The sequence below is a fragment of the Pristis pectinata genome, chromosome 4, assembly GCF_009764475.1.
Source record: "Pristis pectinata isolate sPriPec2 chromosome 4, sPriPec2.1.pri, whole genome shotgun sequence".
NCBI classification, from domain to species: domain Eukaryota; kingdom Metazoa; phylum Chordata; class Chondrichthyes; order Rhinopristiformes; family Pristidae; genus Pristis; species Pristis pectinata.
In genome coordinates, this window is record NC_067408.1 from 111,094,614 (window position 1) to 111,110,192 (window position 15,579).

The following is a 15,579-nucleotide window of genomic DNA, read 5'->3' on the forward strand; positions in this document are numbered from 1 at the left end:
ATGATGTTTCCATTAGTAGGAGAGTCGAGGATCCGAGGGCACAGCCTCAGAATAAAGGGACGTCTCTTTAGAACTGAGATGAGGAGAAATTTCTTCAGCAAGAGGGTGGTGAGTCTGTGGAATTCATTGCCACAAAGGGTTGTGCAAGCCAAGTCACTGGGTGTATTTAAGGCAGAGATGGATAGGTTCTTGATTGGTAAGGGGGTTAAAGGTTACAGGGAGAAGGCAGGAGAATGGAGTTGAGAGAAAAAGAATCAGCCTCGATGGGCTGAAAGGCCTAATTCTGTTCTTATATCTCATGGTCTTGTGGTCTAAGTTCATCTGGGATTGGTTAATACATACTGGTATTAGTAATGGTGTCAACATCAAGAACAAAATATTAGGGAGGTTTAAGCAGGCCAGACTCAGGGAAAGACACTTAAAGTTCACATAAGCCAAGGACAGAGAAGAGACACAAGAAACACAAGAGACTACAGATGCTGGAATCTGGAGCAAAAAACAAACTGCTGGAGGAATTAGCAGGTCAATGCTTCTCCACCCTTCACTTAAATTACTTCCTCTGGTAGCAAGTTCCACACTTAGCTCTGTAAATGTAATAAATATGCAGTCTCAATGCATCTCAATTATTTTAATCACTGCAGTTTAACATCCTGTGAGCAACAAATATATTCTTTAGATTTTAATGACACCTTTCACACCTTGTTCCAACACCATGTAGATTCAAGCTACTCTTGGCATATTCCTGCAGAGAAGCTTCACAACAATCCCAAAGGCATTCAGAGCAACAAAAGATCATCACAGGCATGGATAAAGTGAATGGTCACAATCTTATTCCCAGGGTAAGGGAGTGTAAAACAAGAGGGCACAGGTTTAAGGTGAGAGGGGAAAAATTTAAAGGAGACGTGAGGGGCAAATCTTTCACACAGAAGGTGGGTATACAGAGTGAGCTGCCAGAGGAAGTGGTGGTGGGGGGGTGGGTGGTACAACTGCAATGTTTAAAGGACAATTAGACAGATACAAGGATAGGAAAGGCTTAGAGGGATATGGGCCAAATGCGAGCAAATGGAACTAGTTTAGTAGGTGATTTGGTCAGTATGGACACCTTGGGCTGAAGGGCCTGTTTCCATGCTGCATAACTCCATTACTCTATCCTGATTATGGGGACCATTATGTATGTAGCTTCCTCTTATTATTGATTTGTTCTTGTCATGAAGACAACACTGATAAATTGGTAAATTGGTTTATTATTGTCACATGTACTGAGGTACAGTGAAAGACTTCATTTTGAACGTCATCCATACAGATCATTTCATCACATCAGTGCATTGAGGTAGTACAAGGGAAAAGCAATAACAGAATGCAGAATAAAGTGTTACAGTTACAGAGAAAGTGCAGTGCAGGCAGACAATAAGGTGCAAGGCCATTACAAGGTAGATTGTGAGGTCAAGAGATCTTATTGTGCAAGGGGACCGTTTAATAGTGTTATAACAGTGGGATAGAAGCTGTGCTTGAGCCTGGTGGTATGGGCTTTCAGGCTTTTGTATCTTCTGCCCAATGGTGCACCCGTTGGCCATCTCTTGCCCTCAGCTCCAACCAGACAAGCACATCAAGTGTTTGGAATAAAAATCAGCGGGATTGGGTAACCTTACCAGATTGACACATGAAACAAGTGGGCTTTTCATAGCCCTCAAGTTACAAAACTTGGTTTTATAATTTGAATGGATTTGATCTCACGAAGATTTAGAAGGGACCTGAAGGGCAACTTTTTCACACAGATGGTGGTGGGTATGTGGAACGAGCTGCCAGAGGAAGTAGTAGAGACTGGTACAATAACAATGTTTAAGAGGCATTTACACAGCTACATGGATAGGAATGGTTTAGAGGGATATTGGCCAAATGGAGTCAAAAGGGAGTAGCCCAGGCAGGCAACTTGGTCAGCATGGATGAGTTAGGCCGAAAAGCCTGTTTCTATGTTCTATGACTCTATGACTGCTCAAGGCTGCTTTAACAACCTAATGACCAAAATGAAGTAACCCTTAGACCTTTCCTACTGGAACATACCACATTTCCATTCAATGTTAAATGAGGCCATTCAGCCCAACTTGTCCATGTTGGCTCACGGAGCAATCCCATTCCCCACTAATTTTCCCCACCTCTCCTCCCCACATTGCCATCAACTGCCCTCAGATTCCACCACTCACCTGCACACTAAGATAAGATATCTTTATTAGTACATCAAAACACACAGTGAAGTGCACCTTTTGCGTAGAGCGTTCTGGGGGCAGGCCACAAGTGTCGCACCAACATAGCATGCCCACAACTTCCTAACCCGTACGTATTTGGAATGTGGGAGGAAACCAGAACACCCGGAGGAAACCCACACAGACAGGGGGAGAATGTACAAACTCCTTCCAGACAGCGGCCGGAATCGAACCCGAATTGCTGGTGCTGTAATAGCATCATGCTAACCGCTACACAACCGTGCCTGCCCTCATACGACCGTGCCTGCCCTAGGGGTAATTTACAGCAGCCAGTTAACCTACCAACCCGCACGTATTTGGGATGAGGGAGAAAACTACTCGGGGGAGACCCACGCAGTCACGAGGAGAAACTGCAAACTCCAATCATCTCTAGGTCAGCATGGAACCCGGGTCGCTGGAGCTGTGAGTCAGCAGCTCGACCAACTGTGCCACTCTGTCACCCACGACTGTTAAATCCTGAACCATAGAGTGAAGAGAGCAGTGTTTTCTCATTCAGTAACTCGTCCGGTTTATCCATGATCACTGCATTGATTTATTCCTTTTTTTTTCCCTCACAGCTATTGGGGAACCTGTCAGTATAGAATGGTACAGTCCTGATGGAGAAAAGGTTATCTCCAATGAACGGGTAGTTGTGCAGACAGAAGGCGTGCGATCACGACTAACCATTTACAATGCCAACGAGGAGGATGCTGGCATCTATCAATGTCAAGTGACGGACGCCAGTGGAAATTCTCAGGAAGCTACAGTCCTGGTGGAAATTTACAGTAAGTCAATGGCATCATCAATGGCTCAACAATTGTCGCTTAACATAGTTCTTGCGCTTATTTTGACAGCAGGGGTATTAAAATGTCCAAATATTTTACTTTTTTGAGGGGATGTAGGAATCACTGGTAAGGCGGCATTTATTGCCCATCTCCAACTGCCCTTAGGATGATGGTGAGTCACCTTCTTGAACCATTGCAGTCGTTCTGCTGAAGGGGCTCCGACGGTGTTGTTGGGTAGGATGTTCAATGATTTAGACCCAACAATGATGAAGGCCCGGTGATGTACTTCCAAGTCAGGATGGTGTACAGTGTATGAATGATTTAGAGGGAAGTATGAAGAAGGCAGTGTTCCCATGCTCTCCTACCATTATCCTTCTTTGTCTTATTGGCTTGGTATTGTCATGTGTTTCAAGATACAGTGATAAACTGTTGTTTTGCATGCCATCCAGGCAGATCATGCCATACATAATTACATCAAGGTAGTAAAAAGAAAACAGATTGCAGAATATAATGTCACATCTACAGAGAAAGGACAGTGCAGGTGCCACAACAAGGTAGATTGGGAGATCAAGAATTCAACTTTAGAGTAAAAGAAGTCCATTCAATAGTCTTATAACAGCAGGATAGAAGCTGTCCTTGAGCCTGGTGGTACGTGCTTTCAGGCTTTTGTATCTTCTGCCCAATGGGAGAGGGGAGAAGAGAGAATGACCTGGGTGGGAGGGGTCATTGATTGTCTTGGCTGCATTCCCAAAGCAGCGAGGAGTGTAGGCAGAGTCAATGGAGGGGAGGATGGTCTGCATGATGTACTGGGCTGTGCTCACAACTCTCTGCAGGAATCTGCTGTCGGAGTAGTATGGGCGAGTAACTGCAGTGCATTTTGTAAATGGAACACACTGCAGTCACTGTGCACTGGCAGTGAAGGGAATTAATGTTCACAGTGGTCAATGAGATGCCAACCAACATGGACTGCCTCGTCCATATGATGCCGATTTTCTTGAGAGCTGTTGGATCTGCAAGTGGAGAGTATTCCATCACACTCCTGACTAATGCCTTGCAAGTGGTAGAAAAGCAATGGGGAATCAGCAGGTGAGTCACTCACTGCTAGGTTCCCAGCATAAGTCAAGAGAAGTTATGGCATTAAAATGTTTGGGTGTTGATAATTGAAATATGTGAATTGTTCTGGCATAGTCAAACCTTTTGGAAGATGTGCCTTGTTGCAAGAACACCGACCAGCCAACAACTCAAGGGGTGGCCCAACACCTAGATCTGGGAATGAATACTTCAGTCTGGCTCATCTTGAATGTAGCTCTGCAACTTTCTGATCGAAACTGTGGAACAGATTGAGTGAACTGCATTGTGCTGAGACCATGGTGGTGTCAGTGAGCAATATCGATTCAATTCTGGCAGCCCGTTCTGCCTCTGTGCAATCACTTGCTGATAGATTAAAGAGGGGTCTAACTTCCTTTCAGTGAGAATCATTTTCAATTTGTGCTCAGGTTTAATATGGATTGCGAGGTAAAATCGAGACCATAATGTTTTCAGCTTTCATGTGAAATGTAGTCACTTGTCCAGAGCTGCCGTGGACAATAATGGGAAGAGAAGAGGAAGATATGAAGAAAAGATAGGTAGATAAATCAATAGACCACTGGAGACTGAAAGACATGTAGATGGATAGACAAACAAAGACAGGCGGACACACGAAGACACAAGAGACCACAGATGCTGGAATTTGGAGCAACACACAAGATGCTGGAGGGACTCAGCTTCAGTAACCTGCTCCCCCTCTGTCCCTTTTCTCTGTCCTCCTGATCTGCCCAGTTCGTCCTGCACCCACCCCAGCCCCCCATCGCCCCGTTTCTTTCCTCTCCCCCACTCACTCCATCTGCCCGTCACCCACACCCTCCTCCCATTGGTTCCCCTCCATGACTGTTCCCATCCGGCCTCCCCACCTCCCTCACTCGGTTCCACGCCCCACCTTCCTCTCCTATCAGATTCCATCATCTGCGGCCCTTTGTCACCTCCCAGCCTCTGTCCCTATTCCCACTCTCCTCTCCTCCATCTGCCTATCACCCCTCCTCACCTGGATCCACCTATCACCTGCCAGCCCTTGCTCCACCCCTTCCCTCCTCCTTTTTATACCCTCTCTATCTTTCAGTCCAAATGAAGTGCCTCAACCCGAAACATCCACTATCCATTTCCCTCCATAGATGCTGCCTGACCTGCTGAGTTCCTCCTGCACCTTGTGTGTTGCTACAGGCAGACACATGGATAGACTAAGAGACAGACTGACAAATAGATAGATGGCAAAATCCGGGCAGACACGTAGATAGACTGGGCAAGGGCAGACAGATGGAGACTTACAGATCTATAGAAGGTACATACACAGTACGTATATACCAAAAGTCAAGCAGATTCGAGTAGACGGGCAATACAAAGAGATAGGTACAAACAGACAGGGAGACAGACGCACAGATTGATCATCAGATAACAGAATGGATTGCTGGATGGACAAATAAATGAGTACAATTAGAAATATAGAATAAATCCTGACCAATATAGCACTTGCACTTTATGTGTCCTTCATGATGTTATTTGGCCATATATATTGATGATAAACAGTGAGTTACTGGGTACTGGGATTATCCTGATCATGCATTTCACTCTACTGAACAAGCACCAAGAGATGGTATAGGAATTCATGAGCTGGGGTTAAATTGAATGTTGCACCAGCTCCTCGAACAGGCGGGGCGTGTATTTAAAATAATCATCTTTATTGTCCAACTGATAATAGGAGCTCCAGAAATAACCACAAACTTCATGATTTTGAAGATAATTTGCTAATTATATAAGGCTTTTCATCACTCTAATCACTGTAATCTGCCAGTGGAAACTAACGTTTGTTGCTATGTTTATGCACAGGGAAAGCAGCCCCTTTTGGTGATAGGCTCATATTTTTATTGCAGAAATAAAAGGGCAAATTAATGCTTAGGTAAGTGCGTCACTGATAGATATGGTAATAGAAAGGTGGCTGCCTCAGCATATGGTATCATTGATGGGCAACAAGGGGGAAATTAGCCCGCTGAGCATGTGCTATCATTAATGCCAAGACAAGGGAAAGAAGGTTGTATGGGTATAAAACATAGAACAGTACAGCACAAGAACAGGCCCCTCAGCCCACGATGTCTGTGCCAAACACGATGCAGAACTAAACTAAATCTCTTCTGCATGCACATGATCCATACCCCTCCATTTCCAGCTTATCTAACAGCCTCTTAAACACCACTATCGTACCTGCTTCCATCATTACCCCTGGCAGCACATTTCAGGCACCTACCACTCTCTGTATAAAAAACTTGCTCCGCACATCCCCTTTAAATTTTCCCCCTCTCACCTTAAACGCATGTCATCCAGTACTTAACATTTCTACCCTCGGATAGTCTGTCTACCCTACCTGTGCCTCTCAGAGTTTTATATGATGGTAGCAGAGTAGGATGACCCTGCGTAGGACAGAAAACATTCAGCCTCCTATGCCTTTGGCAGAGCTCTCTGATTAGCCTGACTACCCTGCATCTTCCTTGCAGTCTATAGTATGTTTCCCTTCAAGGGTTTTATTGAGATGAATGTTCCAATACCTCAGGAGACTGAGGGGTGACTTTATAGGGGTGTATAAGATCATGAGGTGCATAGATAGGGTGAATGCACACTTTTTTCCCAGGGAATGGGAACCAAAAAAACTAGAGGGCATAGGTTTAAGGTGAGGGAGGAAAGATTTAAAAGGGACCAGAGGGGCAACATCTTCACACAGATATATGCAAACCAAGTTTCTCCTCAAAACTGAAACACTCCATCACGGGCAACATCCTTGTGAATCTCTTCTGCACTCTCTCCATTGCAATCACATCCTTACTGAAGTATGGCGACCAAAACCACATACAGTACTCCTGCTGTGGCCTAACCAGTGATACAGTATATATAGTTGTACTTCAACCTTCCTGCTTTTATATTCTATGCCCCAGCTAATAAAGGCAAGTATGCTATAGTGTTGTCTTATATAGTCAAGGTTTACACTTCAGAAATCAAGTATATTTTTTACGTCCTTGTGCATTGCAACTTCCATTAAATTGGTAAATTGGTTTATTATTGTCACATGTACTGATGTACAGTGGAAGACCTTGTTTTGCATGCCATCTGTACAGATCATTTCATTACAACATTGCTTTGAGATAGGACAAGGGAAAAGCAATAACGGAATGCAGAATAAAGTGTTACAATTTCAGAGAAAGTGCAATGCAGGCAGACAATAAGGTGCCATAACGAGATAGATTGTGAGGGCAAGAGTCCATCTTATTGTACGAGGGGACCGTACAATAGTCTTATAACAACTGGATTAGAAGCTGTCCTTGAGCCTGGTGGCACGTACTTTCAGACTTCTGTATCTTCTGCCCAATGGGAGGGAGAAGAAGAGAGAATGTCCAGGGTGGGTGGGGTCTTTGATTATGATGGCTGCTTTACTGAGGCAGTGGGAAGTGTAGACAGAGTCGGTGGAGGGAAGGCTGGTTTCCGTGATATGCTGAGCTGTGTCCACAACTCTCTGCAGTTTAACACATGTTAACCATCGATTCATTCACCAAACAAACCCCAAAATCTATGAGAAGCTCTTTTCTAAATGTAGATCGAAGCAGAGGAGATACTCCACTGGTGAATATCTGTTGATGTTATTGCTCATTCTGAGCTTGAATGGCAGATATTGGAGAATGAGGAACTTGAAGGGTTTCTTAAGAAATTCAGCTGCATAGTGAACGTGAAGTGCACTCTGCACTGGAGCAACAACCAATCTGCTGGAGGAACTCAGCAGGTTGAGCAGCATCTGCAGGAGGAAAGGAATTGTCGACATTTCAGGTCGAAACCCTGCATCAGGACCCGAGCCCATCAGGGTTTCGATCCGAAGCGTCGACTATCCCTTTCTTCCCACAGATGCTGCTCGATCCGCTGAGTTCCTCTAGCAGATTGGTTGTTGCTCCAGATTCCAGCATCTACAGTCTCTTGTGTCTGCCCTCTGCATTGGAATTGGTCATGTTTTTGCACCAATTCTATCTCGTCAGTGGTCAGTGGTGGTGAATCTTTTGACAAAGATGGGGGTTCTGTGAGAATGCACATCGGCACAATACCAATTCTTACCGTGCCTTTTCCTTGTTATGCTCTGTCCACAGAAAAGCTGACCTTTCATGACATCACATCGCCACAGGAGTTCAGAGAGGGAGAGGATGCTGAGGTGATCTGTCAAGTGAGCAGCTCTCCAGCCCCTATGATAACCTGGCTGCATAACAACCAGGATGTCACTGCTGTTCTCAGGGGTAAGTACCCTCCTAGTAAAATTCTTCAACCTCTTGACCTGACAACAAAGCAACAAAAGATATCTTGCCAAGTCTGAGATTTTTATTGGGGGAATGTTGAACGGTAGCTTGACCCATTATAATTCTACCGGCTCTTTGTGCTAGGAATAGGCAAACACAAGGCTTTTATCCTTGTGCTGTCTGTGTGGAGTTTGCATGTTCTCAAGTTCAAGTTCAAGTTATACTTTATTGTCATTTACCCATATGCTATAAAAACACATGGAAGAACGAAATGTCGTTTCCCCCAGACTCACACAACAGAGGACACACATAGAACAGAGGACATACAATAAACGCAGACAAAAAAATTTTGCAAGTACAAATAGTGCAAAAAATGGTATATACAGAATACAAATTAGTGCAGGGTTAGTGCAAAACTGAGTTAGACGAAGAAAATACAGAACTCAGTGTGTTGAACTAATTGTATAAACATGTTCAGCAGCAGCCAAAGTTCTTATACGTCATTGTGCAAACCAGGGCTTTTAAAGCGGCATTTATCTGAAACTGCCTCCAGGGTATTCAGGAGCCTGACAGCCTGGGGGCAAAAACTCTTGTACAGTCTAGCAGTTCTGGCCCGGATGCTCTGGTACCGCTTGCCAGACAGCAGTGGGACAAATAGGTCGTGGCAAGTCCCCTGTGACCACGTGGGTTTCCCCCTGGTGCTCTGGTTTCTTCCTACGTCCCAAAGATGTGCAGGTTGGGAGGTCAGTTGGCCACTAGTGTGGAGGTGAGTGGGAGAATCTGGGCAGAGTTGATGAGAATGTGGGGAGAATAAAATGTTAGTTGAGACGGGGGTTTGATGGTCAGCATGGTGGGCTGAATACCCTGTTTCCATGCTATATGTCACGCTAAGACATGGAACTGCAACGTGACCTGATACTCGAAGGTCCTGCAATGCATGCTAACCCCAAACTTACATAGCCTCAACACTTTGGTAAATATTGCCAAACTGCAGCATGCTACATCTTTGCACTGTACCTTATGAAGGAAAGTTCAGGTGTTGATACCTATTCAACCCACGATTAACTACAGAATGATTTTACAAACCATCATATCCCAAACAAGTTTCCTTTTTTTATCAGAATATTTCCATGGGGCTTCCAACTAAAAGGCCATTATGCTCCATCTTCCTAACTCCAATTGGATTTTAGGTGTCAGCAGCATTAAAGGCTGGCATCAGGCCATGAGTTAAAAGAGCAGTGTGCCCTCTGGGGAATGGGAATGTATGCTTCAATCTGTTATGTGTAAGGGACGTTCAATTAGAACAGCTTCATACTCAAAATCAAATTATTATGTACAAAACAAAATGGATGAGAGTGTACACAGGATATATCACACAATTACAAACAATTACTGTGGTCCAATTAGTCTTTGCTGGTTTTTGTAATCCATACAAGTCAACCTTTCATTTGGGTTGCCAACCCAAAATAAAAAACAGAAAACGTCAGTAGCATTTAGCAGGACAGGCCGCAACTGTGGAAAGAGAAACAGAGTGAGTGTTTCAGGTCAAAGGCTCTTCATCAGAATCGGGGAAGGCTTTCTCTGCCCTTGACCTCACCACCTGTTAATTCCCCAACCACTTCCCACAAGTAATGTACCTCTTATCCAAGAACTGGCAAAGGCTTGAATCTTCAAGAACCTGTCTGTTGTTTACTTCCCAATAATGCCGTGTGGACAGATGTCACAATCATGAGTTCTTCCTGTTATCTTCATTCTGTCAGGGAAGACAAGCAAACGATACTCCCAAAAAAATTAGAGATATTTATTAGAGCAAAAGATATGTTAAACACAAATTATACAAAAATTACACAAGAAAGAACACAGTTTGAACAAAAAAAGTCCATTGTAGTGCAAAATGGTCAAAGTGGTCAGTGTTGCTATACTGAGGTAGTGATTAGGGTTGTACAGGTTGGTTCAACACCAAATGGTTGAAGGGAAGTAATTTTTCTTGATCCTGGTGGTGTGGGGCTTCAGGCTTCTGTACCTCCTGCCTGATGGTAGCTGCGAGAAGATGGTATGGCTCGGATGGTGGGGATCTTTGATGATAGATGTTGCCTTCTTGAGGCAGCACCTCATGTAGATACTACCGATGGTGGGGAGGGATGTTCCTGTGATGTGTTAGGCTGAGTCCACCACTCTCTGCAGCTTCTTACATTCCTGCGCATTTGAATTGCCGTACCAGACCATGATGCAACCAGTCTGGATACTTTCAATAGTATCTGTAGAAGTTTGTTTGAGTGTTTGGTGACAAGCTGAACCTCCTCAAACTTCTAAGAAAGTAAAGATGCTGGCATGCCTTCCTTGTGATTGCATCTACATGCTGGGTTCAATACAGGTCATGTGATATGCTAATGCCCAGGAATTTAAAGCTGCTGACCCTCTCCACTACTGATCCCCCAATGTAGACGGGTGCATATTCGCCTTCCTTCCCCTTTCTGAAGTCAACAATCAGTTCTTTCGTTTTACTGATGTTCTTCTGCGAGAAGAAGTTCCTATGCACCTCAGTTTTAAATGAAGACCCCCTTATCGAGTAACCATGTCTCCTTGTTCGAAATTATAAGATTTCTCCTAAATATTCTCCCGAATTCTCCCAAATGTTTCTCCCAAATGTTGCTCCCAAATAATTCTCCCAAATGTTGCTGATCTTGAGAATCTGGGATTCTCAGCTGTGCTTTTCAACTGAAAAGACAGTCGTACTTAGCCACTCAACCCAACTTACTCAGAATGGGCATGGTTGTGCAGTGGTTACTTGACTGGCATCCAGATGCCTGATTTAATACATTCCATCCCAGAAGTTCTTAAAGATTATTTTTGAGCATGAGTTTCTAACACATTCTATTCATGAGAAATGACAGCTATAAGAGAGTCATCATCAATACATCTATAAAAGCCCCATAGTCCTCTACATTCAAAGACTATCCAATGAAACTTCCAATTCTTCATGTTGTCACTCCATTCTGAGATTCCCTTTTAACCTTTCATAGACTCCAGCATAAAAACTGTCTTAAATACCTAACATTCTATTTCAAACAAGCTATGATTGACCTATGCTTCGAAGACATGTCTTACTCTTAGAACATAGAACAGTGCAGCACAATACAGGCCCACAATGTTGTGCCGACCTTTAAACCTCGCCTAAGACTATCTAACCCCTTCCTCCCACATATCCCTCTGTTTTAAATTCCTCCATATGCTTATCTAGTAATCTCTTGAACTTGACCAATGTACCTGCCCCCACCACCACATCAGGCAGCGCATTCCATACACCAGCCACTCTCTGGCTAAAAAACCTTCCTCTGATATCTCCCTTGAACTTCCCACCCATTACTTTAAAGCCATGCCCTCTTGTATTGAGTGTTGGTGCCCTGGGAAAGAGGCACTGGCTGTCCACTCTATCTATTCCTCTTAATATTTTGTACACCTCTATCATATCTCCTCTCATCCTCCTCCTCTCCAAAGAGTAAAGCCCTAGCTCCCTTAGTCTCTCCTCATAATGCATCCTCTCTAAACCAGGCAGCATCCTGGTAAATCTCCTCTGCACCCTTTCCAACGCTTCCACATCCTTCCTATGATGAGGCGACCAGAACTGGACACAGTACTCTAAGTGTGGTCTAACCAGTGTCTTACTCTTCACACCACTAAACAGGTGCATCAGTAAACTTCCCATTCCATTGCTGACATGGCAGATCGACCAAGTGAAAGAGACAAGTGTACACAGCTGAAAACTATACCTGGCTTTTCAGATCAGTCAATCCAGTTGCAATAAGTGTTATTTCCCTTTCCTCAGTGGCAGGCACGGTAGCATAGTGGTTAGCATAATGCTTTACAGCGCCAGAGACCCGGGTTCAAATCCGGCCACTGTCTGTAAGGAGTTTTTACGTTCTCCCCGTGTCTGCGTGGGTTTTCTCCGGGTGCTCCGGTTTCCTCCCACATTCCAAAGACGTACAGGTTAGGAAGTTGCGGGCGTGCTATGTTGGTGCCGGAAGCGTGGCGACACTTGCAGGCTGCCCCCCAAAATGACTACACAAAAGATGCATTTCACTGTGTGTTTTGATGTACATGTGACTAATAAAGATCTTGTCTTAATTGCCATGTGGAACACCTTTAATTTTATGTTTTTCTTCTGAATGTTGTGTATCTGATGCTATGTGCCTGTGATGCTGCTGCAAGTAAGTTTTTCATTGCACCTGTGCACACATGGACTTGTGCAGATGACAATAAACTCGACTTTGAACGGTAACACTTTGACCCACCATATTTGTGCTCAATGTCAACCACTCCTTTCCACTAATCCTACATTAATCCCGTATTTTTTTCTTCCCACACTCCCATCGACAACCCTCAGATTCTGCCCCTCACCCACACATTAGGGGCAATCTACAGCTGCCAATGACCCCACCAAGATGCATGTCTTTGGGATGTGGGATGAAACCGGAGCACCCGGAGGAAACCCACATGGTCACAGGGAGAACATGCAAACTCCACACAGACAGCGGTGGAGGTCAGGATTGAACCCAGGTCACCAGTTTTGGGAGGCATGGGGTTGTATAAGCTGTGTCACTGTGCCACTCGTCAAATTGTAGAATTGAGGCTCTTATTACTTGTGTAGTCACAATGTCTCACTGACCTCATCCAAGTACCAAAGGACCCTCAAATGACCAATTTTAAGCATGTAACTGAAGGAGTGTAGATATTCCTTGTCCAGCTAAGAGTTAATATTTGATCTGATCAAATGTTGAAATATGCAGTGACATTCTTGGTATTGGTATTGGTATTGCTTTATTATTGTCACTTGTACTGAGGTACAGTGAAAAACTTGTCTTGCATACCATTCGTACAGATCACATTACACGGTGCATTGAGGTAGTACAGGGTAAAAACAATAACAGAATACAGAGTAAAGTGTCACAGCTATAGGGAAGTGCATTGCAGGTAGACAATAAGGTGCAAGGTCATATGAGGTAGACTGTGAGGTCAAGAGTCCATCTCATCGTATAAGGGAACCATTCAATAAGTCTTATCACAGTGGGGTAGAAGCTGTGGTGGTATGTGGCCCGGTGGTATGTGCCCTCAGGCTCTTGTATCTTCTGCCTGATGGGAGAGGGGAGAAGAGAGAATGACCCGGGTGGGTGGGGTCTTTGATTATGCTGGCTCCTTCACCAAAGCAGCGAGAGTTATAGACAGAGTCCATGGAGGGAAGGCTGGTTTCCGTGATGTGCCGGGCTGTGTCCACAACTGGTTCCATGACCAAAGCCAGCAGCTTGATCCCAAACGGATTGTTTCAGTTTCCAATTTTAAGACGTTCCTGAAAACAGCCAAGCTTCCAGCACCAGCCCAACACCTGCTAAATGTCTACTGGTTTATTTTTAAGCCAAGTCAAGTCTAGTTTATTGTCAGCTGCACAAGTACAGTGAGGTACAGGTACAATGAAAAACATACTTGCAGCAGCATCACAGACACAGACAACACAAAGAATATAAATTATACATAAATTGTACAAGATAGTGAAGAGAGAGGGAAAAAAGATGGTGCAAAAACAAAATCTTAGTGCAAAAAAAGACACAATCAGATAAAAGTCCATGGCAGTGCAAGAGGTGTTCCGTAGTGTTCCGTTGTTGAGGTCAGGTTAGGGTTGTGCAGGTCGTTTCAAGAACCTGATGGTTGATGGGAAGTAGCTGTCCCTGAACCTGGTGGTGTAGGACCTCAGGCTCCTGTACCTCCTGCTTGACAGTAGCAGCGAGAAGAGGGCATGACCTAGATGGTGGGGATGCCACTTTCCTGAGGCAGCGCCTCCCATGAAACTCTTGGGAGTTTTTAAAACATTGCAGGTGATATATATAAATGCATATTGTTATAGGTGATAATTGACATCAACATAGAACATAGAACAGTTTGGGCCCTTCAGCCCACGGTGTTGTGCTGACCAATATAAACCTACTCCATGATCAATCTAACCTTTCCTTCATACGCAGCCCTTAACCCTCCATTTTTCTTACATTCATGTGCCTATCTAAGAGTCTTTCAAAATGTCCCAATTGGATCAGCCTCTACCATCATCCCTGGCAGTGGGTTCCAGGCACCCACCACTCTGTGTGTAAAACACCTACCTCTGACACCTCCCCTAAACTTTCCTCCACCCAGCTTAAATGGATGTCCTCTGGTATTGGCCATTGCTGCCCTGGGAAAAAGGTGCTGGCTGTCCACTCTGTCTATGCCCCTCATAATCTTATACACCTCTATCAAGTCATTTCTCATCCTGCGTCGCTCCAAAGAGAAAAGCCCTAACTTGCTCAACCTTTCCTCATAAAACATGTCCTCTAGTCCAGGAAGCATCCTGTTAACTCTCCTCTGCACCCTCTTTAAAGCTTCCACATCCTTCGGATAGTGAGGCAACCAGGACTGAAGACTGAAGTGTGGTCTAACCAGAGTTCTATAGAGCTGCAACATCACCTCACGGCTCTTGAACTCAATCTCCCAACTAATGAAGGCCAGCACACCATACTCCTTCTTAATACGCCTATCAATTTGCATGGTAACTTTGTGGGATTTTGGACTTTGACCCCAAAATCCCTCTGTTCCTCCACACTGCTAAGAATCCCACCATTAACCTTCCACTCTGCCTTCAAGTTCGATCTTCCAAAGTTTATCACTTCACACTTTTCCAAACTGAACTCCATCTGCCACTTCTCTGCCCAACTATGCATCCTGTCTATATCCTGTTGTAACCTATATAAGATATCTTTATTAGTTACATGTACATCAAAACACACAGTGAAATGCATCTTTTGCATAGAGTGTTCTGGGAGCAGTCCGCAAGTGTCGCCACGCTTCCGGCGCCAACATAGCACGCCCACAACTTCCTAACCTGTACATCTTTGGAATGTGGGAGGAAACCAGAGCACCCGGAGGAAACCCACGCAGACACGGTGAGAACATACAAATTCCTTACAGACAGTGGCCGGAATTGAACCTGGGTCACTGGCGCTGTAATGGCTTTACACTAACTGTTACACTACTGACAACCTTCCACACTGTCCACAACACCTCCAACCTTCATGTCATCTGCAAATTTACTAACCACTCATCCAAGTCATTTATAAAAATCATAAAGAGCAGGGGTTCCCGAACAGATCCCTGTGGAACACCACTGGTCACCCACCT

General features: G+C 44.5%; 1 protein-coding gene across 3 annotated transcripts in view; it reads left to right on the plus strand.

Annotated features, from left to right (window-relative positions):
• Nucleotides 1-15,579, plus strand: part of LOC127569802 (neural cell adhesion molecule 2-like) — a 1,233,142-nt gene that overhangs the window by 932,884 nt on the left and 284,679 nt on the right. For all 3 annotated transcript variants that reach the window (XM_052014709.1, XM_052014711.1, XM_052014712.1), the window contains exons 3-4: nucleotides 2,819-3,025; nucleotides 8,236-8,379. In XM_052014709.1, the coding sequence (XP_051870669.1) occupies nucleotides 2,819-3,025; nucleotides 8,236-8,379 (351 nt within the window). The remainder of the gene's footprint in view (nucleotides 1-2,818; nucleotides 3,026-8,235; nucleotides 8,380-15,579) is intronic.